Below are 20624 nucleotides of genomic sequence, written 5' to 3'. Positions count from 1 at the left end.
GAACTCCAGGCTGTGTGGTAACTGTAAGGGCTGTAACCCTACCTGCCCCTTAACAACCATGTCTTATGAACCTGTAAGAGGTTTTCTAAATTAACTCCAAAGCAGAAGTCATAGAAACCAACATAGATGGTAGTAGTGACTGAGTATAGGTGAAAATCTACTGAGCAAGGATTTTAATTTTATCAAAAGTTTTTTATGTTATTTTTATATATTACCCATCACAAACATATTACACTGTAAGTGTACATACTAACAGCTGGTGTGTCCTGGAGTCAGTACTGGAACCTAGTTCTGAATGACCACTAAACTTCCACTTCTTTCAAACACTAAGTTTAAAAGTTGAAAGATATGGGTAAAACACTTGACTCTGCCCCTTCCAGCTATATGACCTTAGGCAAGCCCTTAATTGTAAAGTGAGAAAAAAATACTCATTGGCTTACAACATGTGAAAGTGTTTGTGAATCTAAAAACACTAGAATGGTCCTTCTAATGTGGTTCAGATAGTGAAATAAATGAAAAGCATAGTGCTTCTCTGAATCCTATATTTAATATATTAAACCTGGAATGCACTTTAAGCCACATCTGATGTTACACTTGATTCTACTCTACAGAAGTAACAGAATACAAAGTTTTTAAAATGTGGAGTTCCTACACGGTGGGGACCAATTCCATGCCCCTACCCATACTTGCTGGGCGTCACCCCTTCTCTCAACATTTGCACCTCAGGATGGGGGCAGGCCCTGTAGGCTTTGCAGAGGTCAAGCTGCCCCAGGGAATGAGATGTCGGCCCCTGGGGTGGACCAGGTTGCTCCTGTGTTGGAAAGGAAAGGTGACTGACACACATGACCCCCTCTCTCAGTTGAGGAAGCCCTGCAGCGTTGAGAGCCACACCCATCCCCACCCTCTGTGGTGGTGGAAGGCCACCCTGGATGAGCCCACATCACAGCTAAGGTTCTGCCGTGGCCAGTAAAGGAAAGGGAAATTGAACACTTGACCACAAAACATGCCTTGGCCTGCTGAGCTGTGGTTCTGCTGGACTGTCACCTCTCTCCTCCCCACCCCAGCCCTCCACACTCTCTCACACATACAAACGTTCCCACATAGCCCCAGCCTCTGGGGCTGACCCCGGTCTGGCCTCAGCAGCCTCGGGCAAGCAGAGGGTGTGGTCATGCCAGGCGCTGGCTCCGGGTCTGCTTGAGGGCACTGAAGCCATTTGGCCAGTGTGTCTTCCTGAGAGCTTGGTCATGAAGGGTGGCCCCTTCCCATCAGACGGATGCAGGGACAGCACACTATTTCTGGCTGCTGGACCCTCACCCTCTCAGCAAACCTTCACTGCCCTCAAGGACAACAGCAGGGATTCAGCCAGAAAGCCTGAGAGGAGGCACCAACAGGAGCCCCAGGAACAGAGCCCTGGGCCAGGAGCAGGCTTCCCAGAGAGTGAGGTCCTGAAGATCACGTGCCAGCTGGCAGAATCACTCTGTCCTTTCCTCCTACCCGTCTCACACCTGTTCTAACCAGAAAAAGATGACCATACAGGAGGAGCCTAGGCAGTGGAGAAAGACCTCAGGTGTCCTCTTTTAGCAAGTGTCTATAAGTGTGGTTATTTTCTATTTTGTGCTGTGTTAAGTCACTCAGTCATGTCTAACTCTTCACGACCCCATGGACTGTAGCCCGCCAGGCTCCTCTGTCCATGGAATTCTCCAGGGAGGAATACTGGAGTGGCCATGATCTCCTCCAGGGGATCTTCCTGACCCAGGGATCGAACCCAGGTCGCCCACATTGTAGGTACATTCTTTACTAGCTGAGCCACCAGGGCAGGCCACTGTATTACTGTATCGATCAGTTCACTTCAGTCGCTCAGTCGTGTCCAACTCTTTGCAACCCCACGAATCGCAGCACGCCAGGCCTCCCTGTCCATCACCAACTCCCGGAGTTCACTCAGACTCACATCCATCAAGTCCGTGATGCCATCCAGCCATCTCATCCTCAGTCGTCCCCTTCTCCTCCTGCCCCCAATCCCTCCCTGCATCAGAGTCTTTTCCAGTGAGTCAACTCTTCACATGAGGTGGCCAAAGTACTGAAGTTTCAGCTTTAGTATCATTCCTTCCAAAGAAATCCCAGGGCTGATCTCCTTCAGAATGGACTGGTTGGATCTCCTTGCAGTCCAAGGGACTCTCAAGAGTCTTCTCCAACACCACAGTTCAAAAGCATCAATTCTTTGGCGCTCAGCCTTCTTCACAGTCCAACTCTCACATCCATACATGACCACTGGAAAAACCATAGCCTTGACTAAATGGACCTTTGTTGGCAAAGTAATGTCTCTGCTTTTCAATATGCTATCTAGGTTGGTCATAACTTTCCTTCCAAGGAGTAAGCGTCTTTTAATATCATGGCTGCAGTCACCATCTGCAGTGATTTTGGAGCCCAAAAAATAGTCTGACACTGTTTCCACTGTTTCCCCATCTATTTCCCATGAAGTGATGGGACCAGATGCCATGATCTTACTTTTCTGAATATTGAGTTTTAAGCCAACTTTTTCACTCTCCTCTTTCACTCTCATCAAGAGGCTTTTTAGTTCCTCTTCACTTTCTGCCATAAGGGTGGTGTCATCTGCATATCTGAGGTTATTGATATTTCCCCCAGCAATCTTGATTCCAGCTTGTGCTTCTTCCAGCCCAGCGTTTCACATGATGTACTCTGCATAGAAGTTAAATAAGCAGGGTGACAATATACAGCCTTAACGCACTCCTTTTCCTATTTGGAACCAGTCTGTTGTTTCATGTCCAGTTCTAACTGTTGCCTCCTGACCTGCATATAGGTTTCTCAATGATAATGGATGGAAACTAAAGTTTTGGTGGTGAGCACACTGTAGAGTACACAGAAGTAGGGACAGAAGGTTGCACACATGGAACATATGTTATACATCAGTTATCTCTAAAAAGATAATTTAAAAAACATCCCCCTCAAAAGTTAAAACTTCAGTGACAATGGTCTAACATTAGAACACCATTCATCTATGGGGGCAGAGCTCAAAAAACAACATGCTATAAAAAGCAGGATGTCCCTACTGCTATACAAATCTGCATTCAGCCTTAGCAATATGTCACCAAGTGACATTTTAAATACAACTTGAAGTAAACTCAGTCCCCATTACTCCACGATTAATTAATTATTACTGTAGGATGGAAACGCAGAACCGGTACAGCCTACTGACGGCGAACTTCAGCAAAGCTACCCTCAAATATCATTTCTATTAGTTTGAGCAAAAGGTGACTGCTAACCCAAAACCAATAATGTGGCTTAAACAATAGACGTTAACTCCTTTTTTACATGACAGTCCAGTACTCCATGTGGTCACCCAGGGATCCAGGCATCTCCTGTCTTGTGGCTCTGCAACAAATTAAGGCTGGGTTGCTATTCCTGTTACTTTAGGGAGGGGATGAGAGAGAACATGAAGGAGTTACATCCACTGTCCTAACAGTCCCAGCCCAGGAGAGAAGTCACTTGATTACACCTGTGACAAGAGGGACACAGAAAACATAGTCCTAATTAGGCAGTCATCTGACTCAATTTCTATTCCATTACCATGGGGAAAGGGAAGAACAGATTCTGCTAACTACATTAGTTACCAGTCGCTCCTGCCCCACCCTTTTTCTCTCTCTCGGAATTGGGCGACATCAGTGCTCTTGAGAGAACTGGCAGGAAGGAAATGCTAACCCCAAACCTTAGTCTGACAAGAGGAGTGTGGCCATTGCTCACTGGAGTTGCAGATGCCAGCCTGAGCAGGGTGACAGATGTAATGCCACGTGGGTGGCTGGCTGAATACTGCCCACCATGAGTACTTCAGGAATGACCAGATCACCGTCTTCAAAGTTGTTACCAAAAAACTGTCAGAGCTTTCCTTTGACTTTAGGATCCCTTTAGAAGGTGTAAAGTGAAGCTGAAACTACACAGAATATTTAGGCAGTATCGCATGAGTCCTTTCTTCAGGGGATCTGGCCTGCCCTTGAGGCAATGAGGCTATGGGTCTATAAACTGGCTCAGGGCTGGCAAGCGGCAGAGGGGCTATGAGAAATCAATGGTTATGGCAAGAATAAATATGGATACAAAGGTAACTATTTCAAAATCTTAAGTAGGAGAGAAAGGATTCAAAGCCCTTCATATTCCTGCTCTCAATCTACCATTTCGTACATTCATCCCCTATTGTCTTCCCCAACCTGAACTTCCAATACTTTCCCTTCTCTCCCTGAATAAGACCCAGAGATCAAATGTCACTTCCTTTGTGAAGCATAGAAAATAGGAGGACCTACAACTTTGCAAGCTATGCTGGGAACCAGGGTCACAAAGAGAACACGTTTCCTGTACTCCAGAGGTTACTATAAGGCTGTAGGATTTTAATCCTGTACTTCTCTGAAACTCAGGTTCATAATTACACAATTATTGAGCACTACTGTATGCTCAATGGGGTTCCCAGGTGGCACAGTGGTAAAGAACCTACTTGCCAATGCAGGATATGGAAGAGACACAGATTTGATCCCTATGAAAATCCTATGGACAGAGGAGCCTGACTGATGGGTTACAGTCCTTAGGGCTGCACAGAGTCAGACATGACTGAAGCGACTTAGCACCCAGGCACGTGACTCAGTGCTCAATCTTACCTCACTTAACTGCTTTCTCAGATACGGAGATTCCCCAAGTCACCAAAGTAATATTATAGTTCCTCAACCCTCAAACACCCTCAGTCCTGCTGCTGAGTAGGTGAACGGAACACTCAGAAGCAATCTTGCAGTAGAGAGCAATAAAAATCTACATTTAAGCAAAACACTTTAAGCCAGTTTTTTTGTTGTTTTTTTTTTTAAAAAAGAAACAATCTAATTATTTAAAACTGGTTGCTTTATTTTGCACTTTTAAAGTTCACAAAAATTTCACAATATCTGCTTTCTCGCTGTTGATCATCAAGGCTTTATGGTAAGATAAAACTTTATCACATCAATTGGGCATATTCAAAAACAATGGATAATTTACAAACAAATTTCTTTAATCAAGAACATTTTGCAACATACATACCCTGGCATGTATCTGAATTCATCTATCCTAAAATAAAACTTTAAAAAGCTTTAAGATTAAAACAAACAGATTTAACACTGACAAGCCCACAAGAATAATGCTGGTGGCAAGTTATAAACAGCTTGAAATGTTGAATGGAATTTGGGGAAAGGGGGAAAGAAACTATCCACTGAACCTATATTTAAACGGATCTGTGAGTACAATTTCACTAGTTTAATGAATTTCAACAAAGTAAACAACTCCTTTGTCTCAAGGTAGTTGAGTCTCAAGTTTTATTTTTAAACTTGTGACATCTTGACTTGAGGAAATGAAGACTGGAATTAGAATATTTAAGAAGAAAAAATGGGTGTTAGAAACAAATCAGTATTTTCTTAGTCTTTCAAATGTGGATAACAGATAAAACCACTTTTCACATTAGGGAAGAACACCAAAGATGATACATAGGGTTTAGTTTTGGCTTATGTACAATATCTAAATTCAAGGTGATCTCATATAGGAAACTTAATAACTTGTTGCCTTCAATTAGTTTTTTAATTTGTGAAATGGCATAATGCATATTTTGAGGCACACATTACAGGATTCACTAAAATTATTTATACTGCTATTTCTACTTTTAATAGAATTTTTATCTACTCTGGTATAGCTCTTTAGATATAGTCAATAGAGGCCACTAAAAATAATGCCAAAATTCAACTGAGAAGAGAGTGGAATGGAAAAAGAATGGAAGGATAATGAAATTGGGTAGTAATAACAAATATTTTTTAAAGTTTCCAAACACATGCCACGAAATTACATATTTTGGCTAAATGCCACCGGGCAGCTGGAAGTGATCAGGAAATGAGCGGAATACACTAATTGTCCCAGTTAGATTAACTAACCCGTGATTTGGATGGCTCGCTCATAAAGGATTGTTTACACAGGCTGCTTGGTGAAGGGTAGATATGCTAGGCTTACTGCCTGCTCTTTGTTTCATTCAAAAACACTTGTAGAGGGCTGCTGCTGCTGCTGCTGCTGCTAAGTCGCTTCAGTCGTGTCCGACTCTGTGCGACCCCATAGACGGCAGCCCACCAGGCTCCCCCATCCCTGGGATTCTCCAGGCAAGAACACTGGAGTGGGTTGCCATTATGAACCCCTAAAAGGGACAGCAGAACCAGAGTTTGTTGGATTACAAACAGAGATTAACAAAGGCATAATGTGTTTAATTATGGATATGTTACCAATCACGTTCTTTCTTGAGACAGGGACTATGGGCCTACAGATAAAATGAACTCCACTACTTCCCCATATTCTAAATTTTTCTCTTTTGGTTAGAAATTTTTAAAGAAATCTCAATTTTAAAATAGGCCTCATCTTTCATCTCCAATTTCCCCTTCTGTTAGTCTTCTATGTGATAATTTAAGACTCACACATCAGTGAGACTAGTCAGGCATTTCAGGATTATTTTAACAGAAGACATTGAGTTCATTTACTTGGAAAACAGGATTTTATTATGAGGTGTCTTTTAGAGGTTTAAGTGCTCTATTTTATCACAATGAGAATTATCCTTAAAGCAAATATTCCCCAAGATACCAAAGTATTCAGTTTATTTGAATATAGTTAAACATATTGAAAGTTACAAAGCCTAAGGTAAGCAAGCAACAAGTCAATAAAACACAACTCAGAACTGTAACATTTCCACATGGTATCACTGACTATGAAATGCAAAAAGTCTACAAATGTTTAAGTGGAATGTACTCTAACCTATAAATTACACTAGTGTGACCAAATAAATGATCACGTAACAATGGAAGACTACAGGATATGTCCTGTAAGTACAGAAATCTTGGACTGCATTTTCAAGAAAGCTTGAAAAATTAACTGACCCATCATTTTAGGATAGGGGGAAAAAAAGATAAGTATGGATTAGAAGGCTCTACATGTAGATAAAAAAATTCTAATTAAAATATCTTAGATTATTTTAGATGTTTATTTGATATTGGAAATATGGTCAACCATCATAAAGTCTTTCTCTTCACAAAAATTCCATATATTAAGGATTTACACAATCCAGGGGGAAAAAAATCTAGAAATTTGTTTTTGCCTGAGAAAGCAATCTAAAACGGCTCTCCAAAATCTTGACTAGAGGTGTCATACTCTGCAATAAAATGCTTGAGTTCTTCAACACACCGCTCACCGATTTCATGTAAATTCTGTCTCAATGCAAACTGTATAGACTTTTCTAGCGAAGGATCTTTTTCAATCAGCATTTTCACAACCATCCCAAAAGTTTCACAGTCTTGTCGGTAAACCTAGAAAGATAAATACACTGTGGTTACTAAGAATAATTAGCCAAACATTGAGCTGATTCAGTCGACAAAATTATGATACTGAAACCTAAAAGGGAGACACAAAACCTCTCTTGCTCTGAGTAAACACTGCCAAAGGCCATTTAAACCACTATCTCTGAGATTTGCTGGCAAGTTGAATGAGTAGAAAAGCACTGATATACCACATCACTGACTACAGAAGTTAGGTATAGCATTTGTCAAGCATAATGCAGTCTACAAATAGGACATAAGACTAGAAATGAGAAGAATTAAGAACAAATGCCAGCTAGGTAAGACATGCTGAGAGCTTTATTCATTTACTTGTTTGGAAGAAATAAGATTACAAGCCCCTAACTTCTGATTATTTGTTTGAATCATGACTGGATGATAGATTAAAAATTCTGTTTAGTATACAACAAACAACTATAAGAAGGGTGAAAGTATTTATTTGAAAAAAGCTTTTCAAGTTATAAATATTTGACCATAATTAAAATCACCAAGGCAGAGTTCAGATCAAAACAGTATGTTATACACACACATGTTCATGCATACACATGTGTACACAGATGTATATATAGTATATGCACGTATACATGTCTATACTTTCTACTTTAATGTATATATTTTAATATTTTATTTCAATATGTATGTATAATTTTTACCAATGGCAATCAAATATTATTTCCTGTCTAAAAACTGCTAAATTTTCTCCACACTAAATGTTACTTCCTTAGTTTGCAGTCACAAAATGCATTTTAGATTTCTATGCTATTTTTCATACTCTGTAAATTCATATATTTAAAGAAAAATTAGTTAAGTCTCCATGAAATTTATATACAAATTATCTGATTTAAAAGTACTGTTTTAAGTTTCCCAAATTTAACAAAAACAATCCATATGTTCATTCTCTGAAAAAGAATTTTATTCACTTTTTAAAACCTTAGAAGTGATTTGAGACATTGCTTCATTCATGACAGTTCTCACTCCTCAAATGATCACTGCTAGTCATGGTGATTGCTGCTGTATTTTTAAATGTCTGCAATATTTTTTTATCCCTTAAAATAGCTATTTAAAGAAGAATATTTGTTTTTGACTCTCAGTACTAGGTTGCAAAATTATACTAAATTCATTTCCGTGCTCTTGAAAATAATTCAAAGCCCCAAAGAATAAGTTCTTCAAATGACCCAGAAATTAAAATATATAAAATCCTCAGTTTGCCTTCTCCATCTCAACACTAAAACACACACACATTTCTCCTGAATAGTGAACGAAATTTACCCCTAATAGGCATTAAGTTTAATTCGACTATTTAAACCAAATGTTTATTCCAGTTTATCTCAAGGTTTATATGACCCAGAATTAATATTACTGACCACTCTAATAAACCAACTTAGGAAACAGTATACCATCCACATAACATTACATAGGATATCAAGGCAATGGAGCACAGTAACTGGTCTAACAAACACAGAGTATCTAACCTAAGTCAGCCAATGCAGTCCCCATGGGGGAAGTCAGAACCATGATGTTTTTTACAGTCTTAGTGGAGGTAAATTCCTTACCAAACCAGTCAACCCACATAATAACAGCATTCTGACACCAACCATTGGCCTCAGCAGACCACTTTGTGGGTGGCCTAAATTTTATAGGCTTCTTTATAGCAGATGTACTAGATGAGGATAAGGTTACACTGTGAATTAACCTGCAAATTCTTTAATGTAAATCTGCTGTTTTACCTATAACTGTGACTTCTCATTTAGCATATTTACAGAACATAAATGTAGTACAGATTTGCATATCAAAAGTAAAACCGTATTCAAAATGTGTTCATGCATTTATTTAAACTGCAAACTATTCTCACTCTGGAGACAATAAAAGCGTTGAAAGGCCGTGTTTTATTTTTTAATTGTAAGTCCTTTTTGAATTATTTATTGAAAAGACAAATTTTTGTACATTAGCTGACAAGAACAATCAGAACTTCCCAAAGCAATGTAATTCTGTACCACAGCGTAAACTTTCTAAAAAGACTGCTTAAAATGCACTGGTTGGGCATTAGACAGGAAATCATTACTTTTTTGTTAAAGGAAGGACCTCACCCTCCAAAGTTTTATAAATAAAATTCACAACGGTCAGAAACATATTTCCGAAATCTGTTCCACAGTAAACTCAATCCCAAACAGGAAGGGTGTAGTTATCTGTGGAAGAGTTTGTTTGCTTATGGTCCCAAGCTGGAAATGTATTAATAATCTTCAGACTTGATATCTACAGGCCACACAGGAAGATTTTTTGTTGTTGCTTTTTCTCCTGATTGGACATCATCAAAATGGAAACAGGTTAAAGTTTGGGTGGGGCTCACATACACTGCACAGAAATATAGTTAAATTTGCCAGCATAATGAAAACACTATCTAAATTTGGTTTCACACAGTATCTGACTATAGTTGTGTTAACAGCTGAAGGCTCATAAAGTGCTTCTAGGAATAAAAGGACATGATAAACTACCAAAATATTTTACTATTAATTATGCTGTCCAGTGACTGAAGCAAGACTATTTGGCATAACAAATTATGATATAAAACTCCTCTAAAATGTACAGTCCTTACCTCTGTTCCTACAAAAAGAGAATCCAAAACTTAAGGCAAAATGAGTTGTTAGAATTTTCATTTCAGACAACCATCTTTAGCATATATATTATAGTTCCGTGGAATCACAGCAATTACACAGCCATTAACCATAGGAAACTACTTGAATTTAGGTAAATTTGCATATACTTATCTTAACACAAATTATAATTTATATTAATATTAGGAGGTAAATGAATAAACTACAAAAGTCAGACACACACACAGCCTTAAAAGACTGAGGCATCAAAAACAGTTCTTTTCTCTGTTGTTGATACCTCAAGATTCCACATAACTTCCTTGATCTGAATTCATTTGGTTTAAAAGGATGTGTCCTGTTTCAGGAGAGACATCCTAATGGTAAAGGTAAACACAGACAAGTAAAATACACCATAAAGGAGCTATTTAGATGTGGAAGGTGACAGGGAAGCCAGAAAGAGCACAGAAGTGGCTCCAAGAGCAGGTATATCGAGTTCAAATCCTGACTCTACTACCGTGGTGAACTGAAGAACATCCTCCAACCCCACAGCCAAGATGTTCACATCCTAATTCCTGGAACCATGGATATGTTACCTCACATGGTACAAGAGACCTTGAAGGTGTGTTTATATTAAGGATTTTGAGAAGGAGAGATTATCCTGGATTATCAAGGTAAATGTAATCACATACATTCTTAAAAACAAAATGCAGAAAAAGAGAGGAAATGTGATTACAGAAACAGAAGTTGAGTGATGACTTTTACAGATAGTCGTAGGGTAGGAGGAGGGAGCTACCTTACCAGCCAGAGTACAGGTAGCCTCCAGAAACTAGAAAAGGCCAAGAAAGAGATTCTCCCTTGGAGTGTCCACAGTAAGTTCAGCCCTTGACGAAATCTTAATTTGGATCTGGTGAAACTTGTTTTGGACTTAACACATTCTTCTTAAGCTCACATGGAACATGCATCAAGACAGACCACATTTCAGGCCATAAAACATGCCTTAGCAAATCTGAAAGAAGTATGCTCTCAGTCCACAGTGGAATTCAGTTAAAATTCCAAAGAAAGATAGCTAGAAAAATCTCCAAATATTTGGAGATTAAACAACATATGTGCGTGCATGTTAAGATGCTTCAGTTGTGTCCAACTCCTTGCAATCCTATGGACTGTAGCCTGTCAGGCTCCTCTGTCCATGGGATTCTCCAGGCAAGAACACTGGAGTGGGTTGCCATGCCCTCCTCCAGGGGATCTTCCCGACCCAGGGACTGAACTCGCACCTTTTATATCTCTTGCCTTGGCAAGCAGGTTCTTTACCACTAGTGCTACCTGGAAAGCTCCATTAAACAACATACTGCTATTGATAAATAACACCCAAATCAAAAAAGTTGTCTCAACAGATATTTTAAAATATGTTGAAAACATAACATCAAAATTTGTGAGATGCAGCAAAAACAGTGCTCAGAGAAAATTTAGAGCATTAAATGAATGTTAGAAAAGAAGATATAGAATAAATAATGTAATAAGCTAGAACACTAGAAAAAGAAGAGCAAATTAAATGCAGAGTAAGTAGAAGAAAATAATAAAAATTATAGCAGACATCAATGAAATTAAGGAAAGAAAATTAGAAAATCAACAAAACCAAACCCTGGTTCTTTGAAAAGGTTAATAGAATTGATAAACTTCTAGCCAGGCTAACCAAGAAAAAAAGAGCAAAGAGACAAATTATTAATATCAAATTGAAATGGAGTCACCACTACTCACCTTTCAAGCATTTATAATAAAGGAATATTATAACTCTATGCCCACTAACTTGAAAAATCAGATGAAATGAACCAATTCCTTGAAAAATAGTCTAGCAAAACTCAAACAAGAAAAAATACATAATCTAAATAGGCTTTTACTATGAAAGAAATTCAATTAACAATTAATAACTTCCAAAACGGAAAGCACTAAGCCCAAGTGGTTTTTCTGATAAATTACCAAACATTAGCATACCCTACTACCAAAACCAAAGACATTACTAGGAAGAAAAGTTATAAACCTGTATCTTTCATAAACATAGATACCAAAAAATTCTCAAACCCAAAATACAATGAAAAGAATTATACATAACAACTGGGGCTTCCCTCATAGCTCAGTTGGTAAAGAACTGTCCTGCAAAGCAGTAGGCCCGGGTTCAATTCCTGGGTTGGGAAGATACCCTGAAGAAGGAAACGGCAACCCACTCCAGTATTCTTGCCTGGAGAATCCCCTGGGCAGAGGAGCCTGTCAGGATACAGTCCATGGGGTCACAGGAGTCAGACATGACTTAGCAATTAAACCACCACCACCACCATACAAAACAACCAAGTGAGACTTACTCCAGTTATGCAAGGTTGTTTCAACATCTGAAAATCAATTAATGCAATCCATCTCATCAATATGCTGCTGCTGCTGCTGCTAAGTCACTTCAGTAGTGTCCGACTCTGTGCAACCCCATAGACGGCAGCCCAACCTGGCTCCCCCGTCCCTGGGATTCTCCAGGCAAGAACACTGGAGTGGGTTGCCATTTCCTTCAAAAATCACACAATAGATGCAGAAAAGCATTTGAAAAAAATCCAACATTCATTCATAACAAAACTCTCTCTCCAACTAGGGATAAAGAACTTCCTTAACTTGATTAGAAAATATAGCTACAATAATCTTACTGCTAAATCATGGTAAGAAAGTATATGTCCCTTCTCCCAAGACAGGAAATGAGGGTATCCCCTCTAAAAACTATTCAACACTGTGCCAAACACAGCTAATGCAGTAAGACAAGAAAAGGTGTACCAATTAAGAGTGGAGAGATAAACCTCCGTGTTTGCAGGTGACACTGCTGTGCAGAAAATCCCAAACTGACCAAAAAATTAGTGCAACTAATAAGTGATTAGAGCAAAACTGTAGGACATACGGTTAATACACAAATGTCAATTGCTGTCCTATATACTAGAAATGAAAGATTGTAATTTGAAATTAAAAACAACACAGCACTGAAAAAATTAGTATAAATCTAACAAAACAGATACATGATCTATATGAGAAAAACTATAAAGCACTAATGATATAAATCAAAGAAGATATGAATTCCAGCATATGTCATTTCATTGCACTTTTTTTTTTTTGTGCTTTGCAGTGTTTGTTTGCAGTGCTTTTTTATAAAAAATGTTTATGGCACCCTTGCACCAAGCAGGGCTACTGGCACCTCTTTCCAAGAGCATTTGCTAACTGTGTCACATTTTAGTCATTCATACAATATTTCAAGCCCTCACCAACAAAAAGATGTAGGTGCACCAAAGGCTAGCATTTTTTTTAGCAATAAAGCATTTTTAATAAGCCAGCACACTGGTTTTATAGACACACAGCCACTGCACACTTCACAGACCATAGTACAGTGTAAGTGTAACTTTTACATGCAGTGGAAAACCAAGAGATTCCTGTGACTTGCTTTATCATGATAGCTGTTTTATTACAGTGGTTTGGAACTGAACCTGCGATATCTCCTATGGAAATGTTTGTAAATGGAGATACAGTCTACATTCATGGATAAGAAAACTCACTATTGTTAAGACATCGGTTCTTCCCAACTTGATCTATAAATTCAACAGTCACTACACCAAAATCGCAACAAGTAATCTTGTGGATTATTGACAAACTGCTTCTAAAGTTTATATGGAAAGGCAAAAGACCCAGAATGGTCAACACAGTAATAAAGAAAAAACAAAGTCACAGAACTGAAGCTCAACTTACTATAAAGCCACAGTAATCAAGACTGTACGGTATTATAAAGAACAAAGAGATCAGTTGTGCAGAATAAAGAGGCCAGAAATAGATTCATACAAACTGCAACTGATCTTTGATAAGGGAGCAAAGGCAATTGAAAAACAAAGACTAGTCAACTAATGGTGCTGGAGGAACTGACCATTTTATGTGCAAAATCTAGACAGAGATTAACTCACAATGGATTATAGACCTAAATGTAAAATACAGAACTATAATTCTTCTAGAAGATAAACAGAAGAAAAAAATCCAAGTGATAACACCAAAAGTATATTCCAAGAAAGAAAAAATGGATTTCATTAAAATTAAAAGTATCTCTGGGATAGACAATATTAAATGAACCAACAGACAAGTTAAACACTGGGAGAAAAATCACTGCAAAGCATATATCTGACAAAATACTAGAATCCAAAATATACCAAAAAATTATTAAAACTCAGTAATAAAAAAAAGCTCAATTTTAAAAATGGGTAAAAGAGCCGAACCTCACCAAAGACGTTTAGATAGCAAATAAGCAAATGAAAAGATGTTCGAACATCATATGTCATTAAGGGTACTAAAAATTAAAATAATGATGAAATGAGATACCACTACACACCTATCAGAATTGTTAAAAATCCCAAACAATGACAACCCCAATTTCTGGTGAGAATGCAGAGTAGTAGGAACTCTCATTCATTGCTGGTGGGAATGCAAAATGATACAAGCTACTCTGATAGACTACTGAGAAGAATCACACAACTGAAAAACAAGCAAGGGAAAGTTACGTACCTTCTGTGCCACAGTTTCAGTACATACAGACCTGACTATGCTGTTGTAAGGACTGAGATAATAAAGAGCACTCGGTATAGTGCCTGCTCTACAGGAACCATTTAATGTATGTTAAAAATAGTGATGCTGATGATGGAAAAAGAAAAAACATTCTAGCTCTGTCCAGAGAAGGGAGTATTAGAAAATGGTATTATAACTTCTTTAATGATTAACATCCAATTATATTTTTAACATCGATGACCATATTTAAAATTATATCATTAATGCTTTTATTTTGGTTTTAGTTTTATCTCGAGTCATCCTTCACTTTCTACTGACATTAACTATGTACACACTGAAAAAAAATCAATATGAAGACCACATTCACCATCTCAAGAACCAATTCTTTAAACATGAGGAGTTCGGGTTAGGAAAATACAGAGGAGGAAAATGAAACAGCATTTTGGAGAAATTCAATTGGCTTGGCATAGCTTAAAGCACGCTCACTCTCAAAGTAGGCCATGAAAAGCTTTCTTTTAAGGAGCTTAGATCTCAACCTGTAAACAGTTAGCAAACAGATAAAAATCTACAAGCAGGAAAAAGTGAGAAGAAAGTGAAAGTTGCTCAGTCATATCCAACTCTTTGCGACCCCATGGACTATAAAGTCCATGAATTCTCCAGGCCAGAATACTGCAGTGGGTAGCTTTTCCCTTCTCCAGGGGATCTTCCCAACCCAGGGATGGAACCCAAGTCTCCCACATTGCAGGCGGATTCTTTACCAGCTGAGCCACAAGGGAAGCCCAAGAATACTGGAGTGGGTAGCCTATCCCTTCTCCAGTGGATCTTCCCAACCCAGGAATCAAACTGGGGTCTCCTGTATTGCAGGCGGAGTCTTTGTCAACTGAACTATGAGGGAAGCTGGAAGTGGATCCTTTTGATACATCAGGGAAAGAATGGTTAGGAATCAATGCTATGGGGTTCCTGAGAACTGGAACTATGAATGGCACATGATGTGTTAAAGAAAGATGAGATTAGAGGCTTAATTCAGAGTAATTAAGAAGTAATATGGATATAATAATATAAAAACTCATGGGTAGAAGGTTTTATTTCAGCGGGGAGGGAACTGGGAATGGGAGATAAGGTCAGTACCTAATATGTAATTCAAGTGAAGTTAAAGTGAAACTCACTTATTCGTCTACGACAACTCTTTGTGACCCCCATGGACTATAGAGTCCATGGAATCCTCCAGGCCAGAATACTAGATTGGGTAGCCCTTCCCTTCTCCAGGGGATCTTCCTGCACTGCAGGTGGATTCTTTACCAACTGAGCTATCAGGGAAGCCCAATACGTAATTTGAGGCACCTGTCAAAAGGAAGTGGCGTACTGAGTCTAGCCCTTAGGCGAAGGAAACAGAGGAGGAAGAGAGATCTTATCTTCAGCACTAAAGCGAGCTGAGGCCATGGGAGTTCCTAGAAGAAAGGGTAAGTTCTTTCCTGCTCCAGTACCTGATAGAGTAGATATTCAGTAAATGTTGAATGAATAAAGTCAGTTCTGAGAGAATGTATAATGCAAGAATGAAAAGACAGTTCAAAGCAGACATCTAAAAACGTCAATATCAGTCATAAAGTGACAATAAGGAAGACTATGAATCAGGAGAGAATGAAGGAAAAGATTTGTAAGATAAGGACAATCAATCAAATGTCAGAGAAAGATTAAAGAGGCTAACAGACAAAACATATTGATGGGATTTGGAAACGTGTGGAAGTGGATAACTCCAAGAGCAGTTTACTGGGATGGTAGAGATTATAGAGCTGTGCTGGCTAATACAGTAGCCTCTAGCCATATGTGACTATTTAAATTTTAATTAAGTTAAAAATTCAGTTCCTCAGTTGCATTTTAATGGCTTTCATATCAGATAGTGCAAATATAAAACATTCCCATCATCACAGAAAATTCTATTAAGGAGTGTTATTACAGAGGACTGGGAAGTGAAATAAGGGTAAGGTGACAAGTGTTGACCTGGTAAATTAATTAGTATATATTTGCAACTATTTTATCATTAAGGTGGAAGCAAAAGTTTACCACTTTTAAAGAAAAACTGTGAAATATAATTAGTATCTGTGAAATGTTACATATTTTTTATGAAATTCATATAAAAATGTAAATTAAAAAAATAAACTCCAATTGAGGCTTAATATACAGAGAAACATTCATAATGTCTAATGTGTTGGTGAGATTGGGAAAAAATGTTGACAGCATAATGATGTTAAATACTGGAGCAAATGTAAACCCTTTAATTTGGGTCTGTAGTAATGCACAAAGTGTCAAAACTATTGTAATCTGTTACTTCTTGTGCTATATTAATAGAAAAACATATCTTTAAACATCCTCCTCAATGCTGCACTGGCTCTTAAAAACACAGCTCCAAAAAGAACACTGATGGTTGCCAAGAAATGCATTATGAACACATGGATTAGATCTCAACCACCTACATTCAATATGTGGGTACAATTATTACAGCCACATGAAAAAGTCAGTCCAAAATTAATGATAAAGTGTTTAAATGCTAAAAAACCTCAGCAATTAATGTTTGTTAATTCTCATCCATACATACAGATCGACATAAATTTATAGGGTTCAATCAAAGAATACTACTTAAGTGATTTTTGTTTTACCCTTTCCAACTTATTGGTTCTTCCAATCATAAAATACTCAACAGACAAAAATAAAGAAAACAATTCCAGAGTCTACATCTTTTACTGATGCCAAATGCCAAAACCAGGTACCACTGAAAATAAATACAGGAACTGGATAAATCTCAAATCAATATTGAGTAAAAAAAAGTTGCAAAGGAAATTAGAGATAACATTTATGTATGTTTTAAAAGTTTATTTAGTTTAGGAATATAAACAAATATGCTAGAAATACATAACCATGAACTCTGAGAAAGGAGGGAGACAGCAGGGATTTGAGAGGGGCTGTATCTATATCTGTAATATTTTATTTTTTTAAAAAACTGGAGGTGGGTCAGAAACATTAAACTCAAGTAAATGGCATACATGATGAAGTAAAGTGTACTGAGAGTCAAGTGTACTGAGTACACTTTATGAGTAAAGTGTACTGAGATTTGCAATATACCTTGCCATGCATCAAAAAGTAAGATGAATTAATGGATGGACAGAAGCATGGATAGAAATGTCAAAGCAAATAAAACAAAATACTAATTAGAGAATCTAGGTGATTGGTATATGGGTTTCCACTGTATAATTACTAATGTTTAAAAATTTTTATAATAAAATACTGAAGGGAAAGAGAGATCTAAAGCAAAATAAGGCCTAATGATAGTATATGGATCTGATCATCTCAGCTTACAAATGAAGATGGATCTCTGTTTTGCTTGGACCCTGGGTGATGAACTTTGCATCTTATCAATGTAGGTTGAGAATTACAGATATTAATAAGTCTGTAAATTCAGATACAAGTTTGAATGACAGATAGCTGTGCCTGTCAGACAACTAGAACTCATCTACTACGTGCAAGGCACTGATTTGGTCAGTAATATAGCAGACCTTGCTAAAGGAAATTAGATTCCAATAAAAAAAAACAGTAATATGTTTAAGATAACCATAAGGCAAGGCAAAATACAGGCATACCTCAGAGATACTGAGAGTTTAGTTTCAGACCATCATAATAAAACAAATAACACATGAATTTTCTGGCTTGCTTGTGCATATAAAAGTTATGTCAGATAACCTATAGACTAGGAGAAACTATTTGCAAACACTGTGACCAACAAGCGATTAATTTCCAAAATATACAAACTGTTCATACGACTCAATGAAAGTGAAAGTCGCTCAGTCGTGTTTGACTCTTTGTAACCCCATGGAATTCTCCATGTAACAGTCCATGGAGTTCTCCAGGCCACAATACTGGAGTGGGTAGCCTTTCCCTTCTCAGGGGATCTTCACAACCCAGGGATCGAACTCACCTCTCCCACATTGCAGGCGGATTCTTCAGAAGCTGAGCCACAGGGGAAACCCAAGAATACTGGAGTGGACAGCCTTTTCCTTCTCCAGGGGATCTTCCCAACCCAGTGATTGAACCCAGGTCTCCTGCATTGCAGGCAGATTCTTTGCCAACTGAGCTCAATATCAAGACTCAAAAAAGCCCAATTAAGAAATGGACAGAAGACCTACATACACATTTCTCCAAAGAAAACACAGATGGCCAACAGGCACACGAAAAGATGCTCAGCATCGCTAATTATTAGCAAAATGCAAATTGAAACTACAACAAAGAATCAGCTCATAGCAGTGAGAATGGCCATCATCAAAAAGTACAAATAATAAACACTAAACAAAGTGCAGAGAAAAGGGAATCCTCTTACACTGCTGCTTTACATTCCCATATAAACTGGTATAGCCACTGATGGAAAACAATGTGGCAGTTCCTTAAAAAACTAAAAACGGAGCCACCATACGATCCAGCAATCTCACTCTTGGCCATATACCTGGAAAAGATGAAAACTCTAATTCAAACAGATACATGCACTCCAATGTTCATCAGTTCAGTTCAGTTGCTCAGTTGTGTCTGACTCTTTGCGACCCCATGAATTGCAGCACGCCAGGCCTCCCTGTCCATCACGAACTCCTGGAGTTCACCCAAACTCACGTCCATCGAGTCGGGGATGCCATCCTGCCATCTCATCCTCTGTCGTTCCCTTCTCCTCCTGCCCCCAATCCTTCCCAGCATCAGAGTCTTTTCCGATGAGTCAACTCTTCGCATGAGGTGGCCAAAGTACTGGAGTTTGAGCTTCAGCATCATTCCTTCCAAAGAACACCCAGGACTGATCTCCTTCAGAATGGACTGGTTGGATCTCCTTGCAGTCCAAGGGACTCTCAAGAGTCTTCTCCAACACCACAGTTCAAAAGTATCAATTCTTTGGCGCTCGGCTTTCTTCACAGTCCAACTCTCACATCCATACATGACCACTGGAAAAACCATAGCCTTGACTAGACGGACCTTTGTTGGCAAAGTAATGTCTCTGCTTTTCAATATGCTATCTAGGTTGGTCATAACTTTCCTTCCAAGGAGTAAGCGTCTTTTAATTTCATGGCTGCAGTCACCATCTGCAGTGATTTTGGAGCCCAAAGAAATAGTCTGACACTGTTTCCATTGTTTCCCCATCCATTTCCAATGAAGTGATGGGACTGGATGCCATGACCTTAGTTTTCTGAATGTTGAGCTTTAAGTCAACTTTTTCACTCTCCTCTTTCATTTTCATCAAGAGGCTTTTTAGTTCCTCTTCACTTTCTGCCATAAGGGTGGTGTCATCTGCATATCAGAGGTTATTGATATTTCTCCCGGCAATCTTGATTCCAGCCCAGCGTTTCTCATGATGTACTCTGCATAGAAGTTAAATAAGCAGGGTGACAATATACAGCCCTGATGTACTCCTTTTCCTATTTGGAACCAGTCTGTTGTTCCATGTCCAGTTCTAACTGTTGCTTCCTGACCTGCATATAGGTTTCTCAAGAGGCAGGTCAGGTGGTCTGGTATTCCCATCTCTTTCAGAATTTTCCACAGTTTATTGTGATCCACACAGTCAAAGGCTTTGGCATAGTCAATAAAGCAGAAATAGACGTTTTTCTGGAATTCCTTCCTTTTTCCATGATCCAGCGGATGTTGGCAATTTGATCTCTGGTTCCTCTGCCTTTTCTAAATCCTGCTTGAACATCTGGAAGTTTACGGTTCATGTATTGCTGAAGCCTGGCTTGGAGAATTTTGAGCATTACTTTACTAGCATGTGAGATGAGTGCAATTGTGCGGTAGTTGGAGCATTCTTTGGCATTGCCTTTCTTTGGGATTGGAATGAAAACTGACCTTTTCCAGTCCTGTGGCCACTGCTGAGTTTTCCAAATTTGCTGGCACATTGAGTGTAGCACTTTCACAGCATCATCTTTCAGGATTTGAAACAGCTCAACTGGAATTGCATCACCTCCACTAGCTTTGTTCACAGTGATGCTTTCTAAGGCCCACTTGACTTCACATTCCAGGATGTCTGGCTCTAGGTGAGTGATTACATTATCTTGGTGTGATTATCTTGGTC

At 38.6% G+C, this 20624-nt stretch overlaps 1 protein-coding gene across 12 annotated transcripts in view; it reads right to left on the bottom strand.

The window, feature by feature from the left end:
* Nucleotides 1-4875: 4875 nt before the first annotated feature.
* PPHLN1 (periphilin 1) overlaps nucleotides 4876-20624 on the bottom strand; it is a 171621-nt gene continuing 155872 nt past the window's right edge. For all 12 annotated transcript variants that reach the window (XM_040233783.1, XM_040233786.1, XM_040233789.1 and 9 more), the window contains one exon: nucleotides 4876-7355. In XM_040233783.1, coding sequence (XP_040089717.1) covers nucleotides 7161-7355 — 195 coding nt within the window. In that variant the 3' untranslated portion in view covers nucleotides 4876-7160. The remainder of the gene's footprint in view (nucleotides 7356-20624) is intronic.

The sequence above is a fragment of the Oryx dammah genome, unplaced genomic scaffold (genome assembly GCF_014754425.2).
Source record: "Oryx dammah isolate SB20612 unplaced genomic scaffold, SCBI_Odam_1.1 HiC_scaffold_29, whole genome shotgun sequence".
Lineage (NCBI taxonomy): Eukaryota > Metazoa > Chordata > Mammalia > Artiodactyla > Bovidae > Oryx > Oryx dammah.
Note: the sequence above shows the minus strand (reverse complement) of the source record. Positions and strands in the feature narration are given on the sequence as shown.